At 41.5% G+C, this 19,201-nt stretch overlaps 1 protein-coding gene across 1 annotated transcript; it reads left to right on the top strand.

Annotated features, from left to right (window-relative positions):
* The first annotated feature begins 10,620 nt into the window (after positions 1 to 10,620).
* LOC137193812 (transferrin receptor protein 1-like) lies at positions 10,621 to 18,396 on the top strand. Its single transcript, XM_067605202.1, has 17 exons — positions 10,621 to 10,637; positions 11,483 to 11,712; positions 12,239 to 12,419; positions 12,600 to 12,825; positions 12,978 to 13,100; positions 13,243 to 13,338; positions 13,836 to 13,975; positions 14,154 to 14,305; positions 14,406 to 14,525; positions 14,717 to 14,802; positions 14,914 to 14,977; positions 15,615 to 15,682; positions 15,844 to 15,911; positions 16,022 to 16,115; positions 16,268 to 16,489; positions 16,696 to 16,854; positions 17,240 to 18,396. Coding segments are annotated over exons 1-17 (2,274 nt in total). The 5' UTR covers positions 10,621 to 10,635; the 3' UTR covers positions 17,483 to 18,396.
* The last annotated feature ends 805 nt before the right edge of the window (positions 18,397 to 19,201 follow it).

Raw genomic sequence — 19,201 nt, 5'->3', positions numbered from 1 at the left:
CCAATTTACAGGCTTAAATAATAATAATAATAATAAGCTGACATCTAAAAGCTATACCTCTGAAATAAGCTTGCAAGAAAAGTATGCTACACATTATTGTTCAGATTAAATAAGAACAGCAAAAAGAATTATGATTATTATAATCATTATTATTATTATGATAAGCCAATGTATGTTATGATTTGGGGATAATATCAAGGGTTATGACTGATGCAGTAAGAAAATGATGTCTTGTTGATGTGCAATCAGAGATATCAGAAACATAGATGAGAGAACAGTGCAATGTCAATAATAGCACAAACAGCACTTCTATGTGGAAGTAATAAGAATCTTTTAAAGAGTTAGTTTTTAGTTTGCATACATACACACACACACACACACACATATATATATATATATGTGTGTGTGTGCGCTTGTGTTTCGTATGTGTGTGTGGGTGTGTATGTATGTATGTGTATATATATATATATATTGTTGAGGTAGCCTTTCAGCCAACCTCCCCGAGTTGGTTGATGCGAGAAGAACGAAAGTAATGTCTTTGTAGCAGCTGCATTTATTTATCGAAAATCTTCGGAGAACACTTCACAGAAAAACCTGCATCTGGTAAAGCGCCCTGTGTTCTGAGCTTTTGTCTACGTGCCAGAGCATTTTATACCTTGTCTTCACCCCCTTTTTGGGTGTATCTCTTGTTTGGACCCCAATTGGTTCTTTGTCTATCATTTCTCCGAAAAGGAATTGTTTTCTTCCTTCACTTTTCACCCCAATTGACCCACGCTTAAGCTTATTTTTGTCTCCCGTATTCTGGTTTGACCTGGTTTTCTATACGCTCTTAATTCACACTTCTAACCACATCCTTCGGCAGGCTTATACACCTGCTGGCACGCTTATGCGCACATTGAACTTTTGACTTCTACTTCTTGCTTATGCATCTGCAGACACAATACTCAGAACACAGAGAACTTTTAACTTCTACTTATACTTCTACTTATTGTTGCATAACTCATCCTGTTGATATAAAACATACTTGATTAACATAAGTTTAATTCAGCATTGGGATTAATATGACAATGTGTGTTTCCCATTACCTCTCACAATTCCCCCTTTTGATCTCTACTAGAGAGATCACTCATCTGCCCCATATGGTCCTTCCAAATCTTTCAGCCCAAAGGGACTCCCTTCAAGGAGTGGCATTTGGTATGGTGGTTGGGGAGGGGGAACGTCTCCTGCCCTTTTAATCTCTGCCTGATAGTTCGTTAGGGTTAGGGCTCTTTCTCTCACTCGTCTTGGTACGAGCTGCATATAGTTGTCTTCTTGTTGTTGGTCGGATGGTGAGTGACCTCTCCTCTTCGGGACGTAGGGGTAGACTGCCCTACGCCTCCACGGAGCTTCCCAGGGGATTATTCTGCCCCTTTCTCGGAAAGCTCGGTCTCAGGACCAACCGGTCCTGAGCTCTGGTTCAACAGGTCCTCCTGGACCTGTCTCGGCGACCTACTGGGCGCCTCTGCTGCTGTGCACTGTCTCCAATGAAACCAGGTGTCTCCTTTACCCTGCAAGCGGACCGCGTGGGATGTCCTCTCTGTAACTCGATATGGGCCAGTCCACCTTGGCTCTGACCACTTCCGCTTGATGACTCTCAACCGAACCCAGTCGGCTGTGGGCACCACCTCTGCTCTCTCTTGGCCCTGATCCTTCTGGAGGGCCTGGGTGGAGTATTCTGAAAGCAAAGCTTGGAGATCATTAAAGTAGGTCCTGGCGGGTATTATGTTCTCAGTTTCTGCTACTCCTATCATTCTTTCCCCAGGACCTGGAGACATCCTACCGGTCTGTAGCTCGAATGGTGTGTGCCCAGTACCCTGGTTAACTGATGCTCTGATGGACATTAAGGCTAGTGGCAGGGCATCAACCCAGTTGAGTTTTGTCTGATCACATATTTTGGCCAACCGCGTTTTACAGTCTGATTCATTCGTTCTACCTTTCCCTGAGACTGGGGGTGGTACACGGTACCGAAAGCGTGTTTTAGACCAAGCAGTCTTTCTACTTTTTGTAGGTCTTGATTTTTGAAGTGGGTCCCATTATTGGATCTTATCTTTTCGGGGAACCCATGTCTTGGTATGTACTGATTGATCAAGAATTTCACTACTGACTGACTGTCTTCTACCTTTGTAGGAATTGCCTCTGGCCAACCTGTATAGGCGTCCACACGACGCATGTCTGTATAATTTCTTTTGCCATTTCTTTCATAAATGGGTGCCACCAACGTTTCAGATTTCTCATTATCTGAGCTACTCCTACATGACCTACCCCATGGGCTTCCTCTAGAGCGGTGCTTCTCATACCGGGGGGCAGAATTAACCTTCCGTCAGTGTTTCTCCATACCCCATCTTTCTCTACCGCCCCCCTTGCCTCCCACATAATTTTCTCTTGTGGCGAGGCTTGTTTCTGCATCTTGGAGACGTTTTCTAGACTCATGTCTAACCTTTCCTCGTCTACTGTTCTTACTAACATTGCCCTGTCCATATATCCAGGGGCCTCTTTTGCAGCCCTGTCTGCTGCTGCATTTCCTCGTGCTACCTGGCTTCTACTGGTGTCATGGCCTTTGCACTTGATCACCGCCACCTGAGATGGTAACATTAAGGCTTCCGCTAATTCTTTCATCTCCTCTTCGTGCTTTATTGGTTTGTTAGTGACTGTCAGGAACCCTGCTCTCAGCCACTGTCCCAGTTCTACATGCACGGCTCCTGTTGCATATGCTGAATCAGTATAAATATTTACAATTTCTCCCTCTCCTGCTTTCAGAGCTTCGATTAGCGCCCTAATTTCTGCTCTTTGTGCTGATTGTTGTCCTTGTAGCCTCCCTGCTACTCTCACCTGAAACACTCCTTCCTGCTCCTCCACTACAGCGTATGCTGCTTTGAGTCCCTCTTTTTCATCTCTGTAACAGCATCCATCTGTGTAGTAGTTCCTTCCCCCTTCTATGGCTTCTGCCTGCAGGTCTGTTCTAGGTTTAAGCTCTACCCAGACCCTCTCTGTACACCTGTGTGGTTCTCCAGTCCCTATTCTGTCTGCCATATTGATGCCTTCATGTGTGTACGTAATGTTTGGAGCGTCGAGTATTTTGCTTAGTTTTTGCTGGCGCAGCGATGTGAGGGTGAATGCTTGTGAATTGACGTAGACTACGTCGTGTGTTGTCAGTACTTGTAAGCTGTGTCCCATCACTATGTGAGCTGTCTTTTGAATCAGTTTTGCCAACCCGGCCGCATATTGTGTGCATGTGGGATGTCTTTGCTCCATGTTGTCTAGCATGACACTGGCGTACATTAATACCTGTCTACCTCCCCCTTTTTTCTGGAACAGGACGCCGTTTACGACTTTCCCTGTTCCAGAAACATCCAAATGGAATGGTGCAGTGTAATCTGGTGTCGCCAAATCTGCTGCAGCTGCCAGAGACTGTTTGAGGTTGATGAACGCTTCTTCAGCCTCCAATGTCCAATTTATGGGAGCTGAGAGGTTACGCATCCCAGCCTCTTTTATAGTGTTTCGCAAGGGCTGCGTAAGCCCTGTGTAATTTGGGATGTAATGTCTGCTGTATCTGGTCAGACCAAGGAACAACAGCATGTCTTTGACTGTACGAGGCTGTGGGTGGTGAAGTATGTTGGCACGATGCAAGGGTGACAGGCCTGCACCCTGTTGTGAAATAACTCGACCTAAGAAGGAGACCTGTTTCCTCACCGCTTGTAATTTAGTTCTACTGACTTTGAACCCATGCTGTGCCAAATGAAGAAGCAATACACGCGTGGCCTCCAAACAGGAGAGGGCGGTTGGTGCTGCTAACAGGAGGTTGTCAACATACTGCACGAGTGTTACACTTTCCGGCAGTGGACATGTGAGTAATACGTCTTTGAGCACCTGATTGAACAAACCAGGCGAGAGAGCGAACCCCTGTGGTAATCTGGTGTACCTGAGCTGTTGTCCTCTGTATGTGAAAGAGAAAATGTCTCTACATTCCTCTGCTAGGGGAAGACAGAAGAATGCATTAGCTAAGTCAATGCAGGTGAACCAGGAGTGTTCAGGAGACAGGTTAGTTAAAGCGACATAGGGGTTAGGTACAGGGACGGTGGGTGTCAACAGGATGTTATTGATTGCTCTGAGGTCATGCGCCATACGGTATTTACCTGTACCTTTCTTTTCAACTGGCAGAATTGGAGTGTTCCACTCTGAGGAGGAGAGTTCTAACACTCCCTGGGACCATAATCCTTCTATGGTATCTGCAATGCCTTCCTCAGCTTGTGGTTTATGGGGGTATTGGTTGATCCAAATAGGTTTGAGTGTTTTAACAGAGAATGTGATAGGTTGACAACTCACAAACCCAACATCCGTTGGCCCCTGAGCCCACAAGTGTGATGGCATGGTTTCAATTACACCTGCCGCATCCGGAAGGTCTGTTCTTTCCCTGCCATGATGTCTAGAGATTTGCATCGCCTCTAACAGACAATGATCAACAGCGGTGACTTTTATCCTGTATGTGTTGCTAGATTGTGAAAAACTAACTGAGGGTATTTGGGTGTTCTGCCCATCTGTGGACTGCACAGCTCTTTTGACCATGCCCCCCAGCGTGACCCTCAGCCCATCCGGACTGCAGAGAATGGAGGCGCCAAGTTTGATGAGCAGATCTCTCCCCAGTAGATTGACAGGCACAGTGGGTGAAAATACAAATGGGTGCTTTACAGTCTGTCTCCCCACTGTCGTGGTGAGGGGTTTGGTGTATGGCAGAGTCTGTGATTCCCCAGAAAAACCCATGACAGTTGTTGTCTTGTTCGATAATGTTCCTGGTCTGGAGGTGTTCATGGTGGAGCACGTGGCCCCTGTGTCGACCATGGCAGATCTTGTTGTTCGACCCGGACGAGCAGCATCGGTTCCACCGTGACCGTGCTGTTCAGGTCTTCCTGTGGGGTGTGTCAATCCTGGTTGGCCCAACCGTCCCATGGGTCTCTTCCCCTGGCGACGGCCATCTGCCTTGCTGGGCCACCTCGCTCAGACCCAGTTGGACCTTGGTATCCCCTGCCTCTAGGGGGTCCCTGTGGGGGTTGTGGTCCACCGGATTGCCATCCTTGGTTGAGAGGACATGATTTACACCAATGATTGGGGTCCCCGCAGATGTAGCATCCCTCCTCCCTCTGTTGGCATGGGCCACCTCCAAATCCGCCTCTCCTGAAGCCCCCGCGTCCCCCGCTCGACCCTCGTCCATATCCCCCCTGATACATCACAGAGGAGAGCCAATCATTTGGCGGGTCCCTCCCTTCTCTTTCCCTACGTGTTGGTTCTCTTTCCCACGGTGGAATAGGGAAGAGATCCGGTGTGTCTGACGGGGTCCCTAACCATAACCTTGTTACTTTTCCCATCTTTCTTTTTCGCTTTGTTAACTTTCTGTCTGGCCTCCCCTAGCTGAAGCTTAAGGAGCTGGGACTGCAGATCTTTAATGGTGGCCTTTTCTTCCTGAACTTTGTCTAGAGCTCTGGTCAAATGATGTATGAGATGTTTCTCCCAGGTGTGGGAGTCGCACCCCGCCATGTCAGGGTTATCTTTCATGGCGTTTTTTACTGTCTCAGGAATTCCTTCTAATATCGCTTGTCGATACCACTCCTGCTGAACTCCTGGTTTACCTGGGTGACACCCTGTCTGTTGGGTCCACATATCTTTGCATTTGTCCAAATATTCTCTGGGGTTTTGTTCACCATCCCACTTCATCTTGGGAAGTGCAGCAGCGTTTGGCAGGGGGTATTTGTTCCTTAATGCTAGTCCTATGTCATCGACTACGTGTAAGAATGTAGTGTTGTCATCCAAACGGTGCATTTTAGCTTCCTGCTCTATGTCTTTTTCGTCTGCGCTACTCATGCATCTGCAGGCGACCGCTCAGAAATCCCCTAGAGCCATCTTCTGTCCTGCGGTCAAGCTATCCAGTTTCCCTAACCATCTGCCTCCTCCTTCTGAGATAGGTGGCATCTTATCCACAATAGCCTGTACATCCCCTAATCCAAATGGTCTGTACTTTTGCCCTCCGTTCCCTGCTGTAATTAAAGGCATCACAAAACGCTTGGTTTGTTTGGGGTGCGGCCTAAGGGATGGTTTGCGGCTGTGTACCTCAATCTGTTCCCTTGTCTTCTCCATGTCCTGTCGTATGGCTTCTAACTTGCTCTCTATCTCTATTTGTTCTGATAGGATGTCAAGGCGTTGTGCTAGTCTCCCTGCCATGTGCCTGTCAGTGTGCCACTCACTTCCCCTGGGCTCTCATCTTCACCCCATTCACCCTCTAGGTGGAACGTTACTTCTCCATTTCCCTGACACAGTCTGCTCTTACTCAAATATGGGGTACTCTGAGCCCTCTCTTTTCTTCCCTGGAAGGGAAGATCTGTCATATGTCCTATATAATCTTTCACGGTGGCTCGCTCGGACATTTCGGTGGTCTCACTTCTATTGTCTGCTGTCTCCTCATCATTTACCTCCTCTCCCTGTCTTCTCGAAAACTCGATAAGCTCTTCCTCCTCCTGTTTCCGTCCCTTCACTGCTCCTTTCCCTGTGGTGTTTTGTGGTGCCTCTGCTGGAGTACTAATATAGACCTTTCCTGTTTCTATGTTTAGTACGGGGTAAAGGGATTAACACCCTCCTCCCTCTGGGAGAGGGGCTGTTGACTGAGTGGGGGAGTAAGGAGGAGGGCTGACAGGGGGAAGGCCTCCTTTTGACTCCTCCTTTTCTGACTGTCTGTACTCTTTCTCCGTTTTTTCTCTCATTTGGTGTCTTATGCCCTGCCAGTTCAGAGCTCTCTTCATCCACTGTCTCTTCTGTTCCTCTAATGCTTTCCTTATCTTCCTCCACTTACCCTTCTGTATTATGCTTGCCTTCTCTTCTTCCTCCTCTGCCTGTTTTATTTCTGCCTCATACTCCTTCTCTTTTTCCCACATTAACTTCCCCAATGGCTCCTTTTCTGTTCTGTCTCTACCTTTATTTTTTAACAACACTTTTAGTTCTTCCCAGGTTTCTCTTTTCTTTTTCTCTTTCTCTTTTGGAGAGTGTAGTCCTTCCTCGGTTTCTACCATTCTTTGAACCTGTACTAACAATGGTTTCCAATTTGGTGGACCCCACCCATCATCACCTATTTCTCTGTCAAATTCTCCGTCCATTGTTCCTAATTGTTTCAGCCAGTCAGTTTGTATGACACATTCGTTCCAAGCAACTGACCCTGGTGACGAAAACCGGCCACTTTCGTTATCACCTTTAGGTTTTTGTGACTCAACAGTTACTGTTTTGAACAGTTTTCGTCAGGACACTGAAACAATTCCCACCCTCTAAGTTTGTGTGAGTGCTTAATACTTTACCTCCCGTGCATTGTTTTCCTTACTCTTTTTCTTCTTCCACTTCTTCTTTGTTTCCAGTAACACTGATCTATAAGACTTCAAACAAAGTGATTATTTTATGGTACCAAACTTGTTTTTCGTTTTAAATGATCAATAGATAGATTTAGGGGGCGCCACTTCCCCGGGACACTATCACACCCAGCGTCGGTCCTTTTCCATGGATCCGACACTATAACCTCGTCAGATTATAGCAGGATTCGCCACTATCATGCGTTGAACTTTATACGATTTTCACGTATGTGCGCCAAAACACCCTTACTTCGAATTCAAGTTTGGTGGGTTCTAGTACTTGACTGTTGCTTTCGACCACTCACGACTTTAAACGCATACGAACCCCCTTTTCCTTTTCCCTTGTGTTGCTTTTATACGCTTTTCACGTAAGCGACTTTAAACGCATTACTCCAAATTGTTTAGTTCACTTTGTTTTACTTAGACTGTGAATTTGACAATCTCAGAATGTATTCTGTTCAGACAAAGTAATTTGGTTTTGATCCAATTTACAGAATTTGCTTATAAACAGGTTTCTGCTTACCTTTTCTTTTGAGGTCGACCTCCGTCCTTCCAGATAAACTTCTGAGATCAATTTATCCGAATCAAAACGTTTTCTTGCATCCCGGACGAGCCCCCAAATTGTTGAGGTAGCCTTTCAGCCAACCTCCCCGAGTTGGTTGATGCGAGAAGAACGAAACCACAGTCGAGTAATGTCTTTGTAGCAGCTGCATTTATTTATCGAAAATCTTCGGAGAACACTTCACAGAAAAACCTGCATCTGGCAAAGCGCCCTGTGTTCTGAGCTTTTGTCTACGTGCCAGAGCATTTTATACCTTGTCTTCACCCCCTTTTTGGGTGTATCTCTTGTTTGGACACCAATTGGCTCTTTGTCTATCATTTCTCCGAAAAGGAGTTATTTTCTTCCTTCACTTTTCACCCCAATTGACCCACGCTTAAGCTTATTTTTGTCTCCCGTATTCTGGTTTGACCTGGTTTTCTATACGCTCTTAATTCACATTTCTAACCACATCCTTCGGCAGGCTTATGCACCTGCTGGTACGCTTATGCGCACATTGAACTTTTGACTTCTACTTCTTGCTTATGCATCTGCAGACACAATACTCAGAAAACAGTGAACTTTTAACTTCTACTTATACTTCTACTTATTGTTGCATAACTCATCCTGTTGACAGCGACAGGGGCAAGCAAAGGACATGACCTTTCCATATCACTTATCAATTGAATAAGGCATATAAAACATACTTGATTAACATAAGTTTAATTCAGCATTGGGATTAATATGACAATGTGTGTTTCCCATTACCTCTCACAATATATATATATATATACATATACATATATATATATCTGACTACTCAAAAGTAATGAATAAACACCTTAGCTATGGATGGTGGTATTATTGCTGATGGACCTAATAAGAAACAATAAAATGGAGCACATTGTCATGATGATTTTTAGAGGACATGGCATATCTCATCATGGCAAGTAACTCACATTCATCAGTATCAGGACCTGGAGGGGCAGCTTGTTCCCTTTTTGTTGAACTTCACCAATGTGCCTGTGGAGAGATAAGAAACAGCTACTCCATCATACTAAGCAGCAATAGCATATTCACAAAATATATTCAGGCCTTAATCATTTGTATTATCCTATCATATATTTTTTTAAATTTATTCCATTTTATTTACTTTAATCAGTTTCACAGGCTGGTTTCACAAACTTTACCAAAGCTAAGACTATTTATTTAGTTTACAATAGATTTTATTTAGTCTCATACAATCTCAAGGTAAATAGCTAGCAAGCTAAATTCTGTTAGCTTGCAAGATAGCATTACTCAAGTTCTTGCCAACTCCTAAGACAATAACCTAAATGTGGGTGTGGGTGGATGCTTTTTAAGGCCAGGCACCACAGTTTGGGACAACATAAATTCTGTGCTTCTATCAGAATGAAACTTATTAATAGAGACCCACATACCATATATTTCTGTATTATAAGCTTTATTTTTAATCATGCAATTATGCAAATTAGGCAAACTCATGAAATAAGTCAGAACAAATATAGCAATTTCAGGTGTGTTGTCTTCCCTTAATCTTGTGTATAATAATAATTAATAAGAAAAATAAAAAACGTATGCACTGAAAATTTATGTAGATGGTCGATTATTTGAAAGAGTAAAAATTGAGACAGGCTTTGCAAAAAAGGAAACTGGCAGTAGAAAAGCTGTTCAAAAGCATCTTCTTCCCTCAAAATATTGGTCTGGAGTATTTAAACTTGATGGCTGCATTAGATAACATGGTTACGTATGTATGTAGTGGTGCTGAAATCTCATAATTTATATATTGTGTTATTTGTTTAGCAGGCGTCAAGTAATGTAACCTGTAACATGTTTTACAAATTGCAGATGGGGAATATGAATTGGCTACAGTATGAAAAAAATTTCAGTCAAAGATTGTTTTTTTTTTTTGCTTTAATCTCTGAATACACCTTAAATAGGAATATGGCAACCTACAGCTGTTTAATTAGTAAAACATTTAAACCCCAAAACCCAGCACACTGTTGCACAATTGAGGAAGGCAGAATAATTAGAGTAAATCTGCATAAGTGGAAATAAAATTGTTGCAGTATAATCAGGTATGTATAAATAAAATTCACATTTTCTTTGTAACTTATTATAGATCCATTGAACTAATAGCTAACCACGAGCTAACTGATAGCAAAGTACACATCAGTCAATGTAAATGCCAAGAAAAACAACATAACAATCATGTGCCAAGATGGATATTCAACATATCCATGAAATAAATGACATGCATCAATATAGAATTCAAACAGCTGTAAAAACAAAATCAACTTGCAGAATATGATTTCTGAGGGAAATAACAGAGGGTTGGAAACTGAAAATGAGTACCACACAGTCGGTTCCACTAATGGAGAACTACCTCCTGTTTTCTGTAAGTAGGTGAGGCAGACTTTTAACACAAATTGCAAAATAAATATTATTCAACTTTTTATTTTTTATTTTCTATTAACCAGCATAATACATTGTACAATTTTATCACATTTTAAAATGACTTTTTATTTTAATTAATATGTAGACTGTAACGGAGACTGGGAGTAGTTCTCCATTTTGTCTCAGCAGATCCTCCTTGCATCATTCTCATTTTCAAGTTGTCTGTCATCTGCCTGTCCGTCTTTAGTTCTTGAAAGGAAACCAATGTAAGTGTATTTTGTGGTACACTTGTTCGACATTCTATATTTATGCATATTATGTATTGGAGAGATATTTTTGAGTTCTTGAGATATGTGCTTTTTAACTAATAATGGAAAAAGAAAATGAGAGCTAGAAAAAGTAGGTGATCTTGAAAGTGAAACGAAACAGAAACTAAACTTTTTTGGTTTAAAAAACACAGATAAAGCACTCGGGTAGTGGGTTTGCTTAAATTACTGTACATATTCTATAGATTGCTGAAATTTCTTAGTCAGCCAACAATAAAGGGTCATGCCTGTAGTTTTCCACAAAGGCTGTATGGTTTTTTTATGTAGTGAAGGAAGCCTAACTGTAACTGTTAATAAGATATAAGCAAACTGCTATGTTTTGGGGAGTCGTCTGGTTGTTCTGAGGCTTTTTTTCAGATGGTACGTGACTGAATGGTCCATTGAGAGGGGTCTTCCTGATGCATTTCAGAGCTAGCTAAGATAAAAGGAACTAATGCTGGAGGTAGATATAGGAGCAACATAGTATCCCCAAAGCTATTAATGACTTATTACAGATCAAATAAGCATTAATTAAGGGTTCATTAACATAAATAAAGCAGTTAGTTACAATTTCTAAACTCGGTTTAAAGTATAGGGTACCAAATACTGTATATATTCACATCCATAATACAGAATTTCCTGTCATAATTGTACAAAAATACATTACCAATTGTAAAAAACAGATTCTAGCTCATGCCCTGGAATCATAGATTCCATTATTATCTGCTTTGTACGTGTTCCTGGTTAAATAATGAAACCAAATTTTCTCCTCATCCCTGCATTGCTTTGTCATTATAATCTAACAGGAAGACACACTCCTACAGGCATTTCAACTTGACCCAGAAAATGGAAGGTGATAACAGGCAGGTGGAAATGAAGCTGTCATCTGACATGGATGACAAGGTCGGGGAAAATGGCGTGAGGGACCACCTCAGTCACAACTCCAACTACAAACCCTATGTTCCTCAAAAATTTGGACGCACAGCCAAGAACCTCTGCTTCATGGCAGCCACCACCCTCCTCATCTTCATCATCGGTAAGGGGGGATAGTTGAATGGAGCAGCTGCTCTTATATTAAGTTTGCATCTAAAATGACTTGTGGAGTTCCTCAGGGATCAGTCTTAGGGTCACTATTTTCCATTCTATGAGAGAAACTGGCCCCAAAATTGATTTTTTTTCCAACCTTTGACTTAAAACTAAACTTTAAGGCTTGTGTGGGAAATCGTCACTAAATCTGCTTTTAATTATCTGAAAAACAAAACTTGAGTGTGACATGTCTCTCTTGAGCAACAGTGAGAGACTAATACAAGGGTCTATATGTAGCTCTCAGGCTTTGGCATGTAGTAGTTGATTCAATAACATGTATTTTACTGGGTGAGTGGAGTTTCTTGGGTGGTGTAAGGTAAACATAATTTACAGTACTGTCATTGTCAGTTGGTGGTATAGAATTTCAAAATGCTGACTGTGTGGTTTAGGCTGTAATTTGATACCTTTAGTCTGTCCATGGCTCTTCGCCCTGTTCCTCTTTGTCATTTTTCATTTGAAATTACTGCTACTTTAAGGGTACATGATTGGCTACTTCATCCATCGGAATAAGGAAGTGGCTCCCAGCTGTGCAGCCTCCGTGCTCCCTTTTGAAGAAGCTGTTGCCCACGAGACAGCTGCCCCCCTCATGGACTGGGATGAGGTCAAAAAGCTCCTCGCTCAAAAATTGAGTGCATCCAACTTCGAAACTGCCTTCAGGTAAATGTAAACTCCACACACTGCCTGTGGAATCTGCTGTGAGACAACGTTAGCCTCTCCCACAATAACTGTTCTTGCTAACTTCTTCATTGGCACTGCATTTTAAAAAGTGAATCATTTTCCCTTGTTTTCTTGCCCCCATTTTCTTTTCCGCTCATGTTTTATTTCCTCCTATCCCAGTGAATTTTCCAGTGTCAACCACCGGGCTGGTTCTCCAGGTGATGAAGATCTGGGGGAAAAGGTACACAAGAGGTTTAAAGAGTACGGCATGAACACCTGGACTGATGAGCACTTTATTAAGGTGCAGGACCCCCCAGCTTCCGGCTTCAACAAACTTGTTTTCAAGAACGGGCAAGAGGAGCGGCTAGATGGATTCCTGTCCTATAGTGCAAATGGAACAGTAACGGTAAGTCAGTAATCCAAATATGAAAATAATCAGGAAAGAGAAAAATGCAGTAAAATGATTTTGTTCAATTCAATTTGCAATTCATTCATTCTGTTGTTCACAGTAACAAAAAACAATGGGGTAAAAACCTTTTTCTTTTTGTTTTGGTCCAGGGTGCCATCCTGTATGCATACTATGGACAGGAAAGTGACTTCAGGTTGCTGCGGGACAGGAACATCAACCTTAATGGCAGGGTGATGCTGGTCAGAGCTGGTAAGATCAGCTTTGCAGAAAAGGTGGGTGCTTTTCAGTAAGAACTAAGTAAAAATAATATCCCTGTAAACTTTTTTCCCTATCTTTCCCTTTTTCCTTAGTCAGTGTAAAGTACATGCTTTTGTATCATTATTTTTCCATTACCATTTTCCTTTGTGTTTACAGGTAGCCAATGCTGCCAAAATGAATGCTTCTGCTGTGTTGATCTATGCAGACCTTGCTGATTACTCTATCGGAGATACCACTCAGCTCTTTGGACATGTGAGTGTGGACAGTTCTGTAGCTTCATGATGGAAGATGAACTCCACTGGAGAGACATATTTTTATTTTGGATGTTCATATTTAAGAGCATACCATCAACTGTTTGCATACATATTTAGTTTGTTCATTGTACTGAAGACATGAAATATATCAGACCGCATTAAAGGTACTCTGTGGAGTTTTTGACCAGTAGTGGCGTCGCCATGGAGCATTTTCTTTTATTAGTGGTTATATGTAATGTAGCAATATGGGACTAAGGCTTAAAACAAATCATCAGCAGGAATATTTGATTTCTAATAGGAGTAGAGAAAGAGAACAGAGTGTAGAAATCATTGTATAAATTGTGTGTCTTTTAGTTCAGCCTAAACGTTTGGCTACATGTTGCTGGGAAAATCCTGAGATTAGTCTGGAACAAAAACATTAAACATGTAACTGTCAAAGAGGTAAAACCTACTTGGACTGTATGATGATTTCTCCATCTGTTCTGTCTCCCAAAGGTCCACTTGGGTTCAGGGGATCCCTACACCCCTGGCTTCCCCTCCTTCAAACACACCCAGTTTCCTCCTGTCCAGTCTTCAGGCCTGCCAAAAATCTTGGCTCAGACCATCACCACACGTATGGCTAACAGCATTCTGATGTAAGTCTTGTGTACACTACAGACCATCTGAAACAATTCACTAAAAAAAGATCACAATAAATGCAGTACCTTGTCTATCAGCTTCAGATATTCCTCTTTCCTCGCTCTGTGATTGTCTACTACAGTTGGCCCTGTCATAGATTACATAGAGTAAATGTTTGTTGTCTGCATCTCACAGGAATCTGGGGGGTCAGAGTGTGCCACAAGAGTGGGGAGGTGTCACCAAACTGGGAGATGAGAATGATGTCATTACTGTGGAGGTCAACAACGTTCTTGCTGAGAAAAAGATAAATAATGTCTTTGGGGTCATCAAAGGGTTTGTGGATGCAGGTACAATGATATGTTCATTCAACAAATGTACTATGATCAGCCACACAGTGTACTTAAAAGAATGTGAATGACATGTTGTGTCATTGTGTTTCTATCTTAGATCGATATGTGGTTATTGGTGCCCAGAGGGATGCATGGGGTCCAGGTTTTGCTACATCAACCGTCGGAACCAGTGTCCTTGTTGAGCTGGCTCGTTCCATCTCAGACATGGTGAAGAACGGTAAGTCACAGGAGACTGCTGGTCTTTAGTTTATTATATATATTGAAGGAGTTGATGCACACTTCATATCTCATCTTACCTTATATCTGCCATGGAGGACCTGAAGAAAGTCATTGGATATGCCTTTTCAAGATCTGTCAAGCATTTTCTGTTATATTTTTGCTAATGCTCATTTGTTACTGCCTTGACAGATGGATTCAAGCCAAGGAGGAGCATTGTGTTTGCTAGCTGGAGTGCTGGAGAATATGGGAGTGTTGGCGCCACCGAGTGGTTGGAGGTGAGAATGACATGATTTTTGTACTTAAGGCTCAGCATTTTTTTTGATCTTCAGCTTTAACACAGTAAAGATGCTGATTGGTGTTCGTAATCTTATCTTTTGTATATCCAGGGTTATCTGTCTTCTCTGAGCATGAAAGCCTTTTCCTACATCAACCTGGATCGCGTTGTAACAGGTATTTACTGTCATTGTTAGAAATATCTTCCATCATCATTCTCCCCCCTACATGCACAATATCACCATTTATTTATTTATAGGGGACAGTGCACATTAATCAACACTAACATTTCATCAACATCAATGTAAATTTGCTGGGATTAGCTCAATAGCTAACAATCAACAACAAACCCTATAATGACATGGGTATAGAAAACAAGTTAGAGTTAATAAAAATACATCCTTTATGAACACACATCTGAGTAGATTTTTACCATATTTTAAGTCTGATGCTAAAAAATGCTATATGCAGCACAGTGCTTCATCTCTATAAGTAGGGTACTCTCAGAAAGAAAAAAGCTGATTGTACAAATTTGCAGCATCTATATGGGACCATACAATCACCTCTGTCAACTGTTCTTGTTTTCCTGGACGTGCTGTCCATGAGTTTAACAAAGTGTCTTAAAGGAGCGCTGCTGTTCCATCCATTAAATATAACTCCATATACTGTATAAAAATTGGCATATTACCTAAATGATCTCTGAATGAAATGAAAGTTGTAATATTAATCAGGTTTGTTTTAGACTACTATGAGTTTTTGTCTATAACGTGAAATGTGATTTTCAGAATGACTGAATTTAAGTCTCCTTTTCCAGGTCGGAATGGGTTTAAAGTAGCGGCCAGTCCTTTGATGTACAGTGTGATCGAAAATGCTCTGGCAGAGGTAAATCCACAGAAAGTAGACTTTTAATGAATGTGAAGTCAATTTAATAAAAGCCTGCAGTATTATTAGTTGAATACATATTAATTCATTCATTCATCAATTTTTGTGAATTTTTGTGAATGTTAGGATATAATGTACAAACACAACTGTCTTCTCTGTAGGTGAAAAGCCCAAGCAGTGATGTGTCTCTGAGTTCTCAATATGGAAAAGGCAACTGGGAGTCGAATGTGTAAGTTGGTGTTTATACATCTCCATGACATCCACGCTTCTCTCACTAGTATCACATTCACAACTACAGAGCAAAGCTAAATCTGCATTTTGCATGTGTTTGTTTTTCAGGATGGAGCCTCTGAAATTGGAAAATGCTGCGTATCCTTTCCTTGCCTTTACTGGCATTCCTTCTGTCTCATTTGGGTTCACCTCTGGGAGTTCAGTAAGTTAGCTCACTGTACTATCAGTAAAATACATCTTTTTGAAGCAGAAACTCATAATCCAGGACAACCTTGTACATTGTGTTATTTGATCAAAGTCTGAGTAATCCTTTCCTAACTCTAATCCTCAACACATCTTGATTTGCCTTCTCAGGAGTACCCGTACTTTGGCACATTGCTGGATACCCGGGAGAAGTTGAACTCAGCCACGTCTGGCCAAGTTCCTCAGTTGGCTGAAATTGCGGCCCGGTTTGCAGGTCATATGGCACTGAGGCTGGTCCATGAGCATCTGCTGAGGATGGATGTGACAAAGTATGACAAGATGATACGTACTCGTGTGGCTCAGATCAACAAGAAAGTCAAGGAGGTTCAGAGGGTAGGTGTCCAGTTGTGATCCTGGAGATTCAAAATCAAGTTTTGTAAAGTACCAGATTTACCTGTTTTTTAATGCCCTATGATTAATTTCATCACTACTTTTTGTCTAATTGCTGCTTTGACTGTGTAACTCAAATGTATCCAGAAGACGCACATGAATCTTGTGGTGAACCCTAAATCACCTCTGTGAATCTTCTGTGTTTCCAGATGCAGCCCCATCTGCTGCCCAAGACTCTGACAGTGCAGTGGTTGATCTCAGCCTCTGGCTCCTACAGCCGAGCCTCTCGCAACCTGGCAGCAGACATCTTGAACATCGACCTGGAGGACATCGAGATGTGCCGCATCATCAATGACCGCATCATGACGGTAAGACCTGTAGAGCACACATCCTTTAGATGAAATGAATGATCAGTTTTATGGGCTGTACGATCTTGCTTTTAAAAAAGGAAATTGTATTATTTATTGAGCTGACAAACTTGTATTTTGAAAAAAAATCCTCTTAAATTGGCTCATCAGAAGCATTCAGAATGGTGTTTCTGGCTGTAAAAATTAAAAATGGCCTGCACCTCTTGACGTACCAGTGGAGAGAGGCAACAAGAGAATAGGACATTTTTAGTTCAAAGGTTATGTTTCTTAGACTCAAGGTAATAAGTAAAATAAAAACATTAATGTTAAGCATCATACAAAACAGTATTCCAATGACTTTTACGAAACCCGTGTTTATCCTGTGCTCCTCCCCTCATTTCTGTAGGTGGAAAAGAATTTCCTGTCACAGTATGTGTCCCCCAGAGAGACTCCTTTCCGCCACATCCTGCTTGGCTCTGGCCCGCACACACTCCAGGGGCTGCTCAACCACCTTGAAGCCCTCAGGAATGACAACCCTGAGGCTGAGGCCGACCTGTTCCGCAACCAGTTTGCCCTGGCGACCTGGACCATTCAGGGCTGTGCCAACTCATTAGCAGGGGACATCTGGTCTCTGGATAATGAAATCTAAAAATCCTCACACCATTGTTAATGGTTTGATCCAACTACCACAGTATGAAAACCAACAAGCTGTTATCATTAACAAAAGTTGTTATCATTAACATTAACTTCCAAGAGAACATGATAGAAATGTGTTTGGGACCACTGTGATAACAGTGGTGTGTTCCATAAAAGATCAGCAATCTGCAATGTGGGTTTTTGTTTTTAATGATCCAGTGTGAAAGTACATTCTATCTTCTATTTTGATGTGTTCATTCATTGTTTTTAAAGAGATTTAAATGTGCCTTTTGTTTCATCACTGCATTATAGAGCCGAGTTTCTTCATACAGTACATTGAGGCTTTTGAGGATGTATATTTGGCTTGTTTTTGTTTAGTTTTGACACTTCTGTATTTCTTTCTTTTTCCTGTTGTCTGGTAGAATCAAGTTACTGGTGTAAAAGCCTGTCATGCTACGACACATTTTAGATGAGAATGAGAGAAGGATAATGAAAATAGTGAAACCTGAAAGAACAAATGTATGACAGTAGATGACGAGGTAACCCCCTCTCTCTCTTTTTTTTTTTTTTTAGTAAATCTGGTCTCACTGTTGCTAATGATATCCCTCAGTAGAAAAACCTGATCTGTTAATCATTCATAGTCTGAGTGATTATGCTGATCTGCTGGGTTGTCATGAGACATGTGCTGGAAGTTGCATTTATGAAATTTGCAAATTACTGAGCAACAGCTAAAAAAGAAACTCTTCTATGAGAATGCAGACACAATTGGTCTTTATTTGGGAGGGCTTTCAAATTCTGTCAACATGGATAAATGTGTTCCAAAATTATTGTTGAAAATATGGATGTATATTTCTTTCCCCCTTCAAACTGTATACAAGTTTGTTTAGCTTTAAGTTTTTGTTGCTGCAATAAACAATCACCTCACAACTGTTGAGTCTTTGAATGATCATTTGGATAAAACTGCTTTATCACTTGCTTTATCTGCAGTGTCCACTTTTAAAACTTCCTTCAGGATTGCATGACTGTGGGTTATAAATAAAGCTTCAAAAGTCTGGTAGCATGTCCTGAACAATGGCCCTGTACACACTGAAATTCATGTTCTATTTTGGCACATGATTCTAAAAATATGTCTTCTACTTTGTATACTTACTGCTGTACAAGTCTTTGGTTTATATAAGCTGATAGACATGTAAATAATTCATGTCAATAATTAATTAAAATATTATTCAGTGATTGCAGAACAGTCTGTGAAGACCCTCTTGAGACGGAGGTGACTGCACAATTCAGGATAGAAAATATAGTTATGACAATCTTTGACCAGATGATGGAGACAAAAACTAAATATATCTAAATAGTAGAGATAATAGTTTGCAACTGTCATCTGTATTCTTTCAGAAATGAATGATCACTTATGAAGTGTAGTTTTGGATTTAAATATGAGGTGACTAGTAGTGTAGTAATTGTGTCTTTTGGGGCTCATGTTTTGATTGCTTGTGGGTGAAACAGCAGAAAAAAAGACTTATTCATAATAAATTATGAATAAGTTTATTTGCTGGGGATCTCATTGCACTCTTCATACTGTCTCTGTCCTTCAGAACCATGCTCATAGATTATAAATCTAAATACTTTTCAAAAACCAAATTCACTATTGTTACGCCCCATCCTTGGTCGGCCCGATGGGGCGAACAACAATCCACCATTTACCCAATATAAAACTTTTAACAAAGTAAAA

This window comes from Thunnus thynnus, chromosome 12 (genome assembly GCF_963924715.1).
Source record: "Thunnus thynnus chromosome 12, fThuThy2.1, whole genome shotgun sequence".
NCBI classification, from domain to species: domain Eukaryota; kingdom Metazoa; phylum Chordata; class Actinopteri; order Scombriformes; family Scombridae; genus Thunnus; species Thunnus thynnus.
The sequence above is the reverse complement of the archived record's forward strand: the minus strand, read 5'-3'. Positions and strand labels throughout refer to the sequence as shown.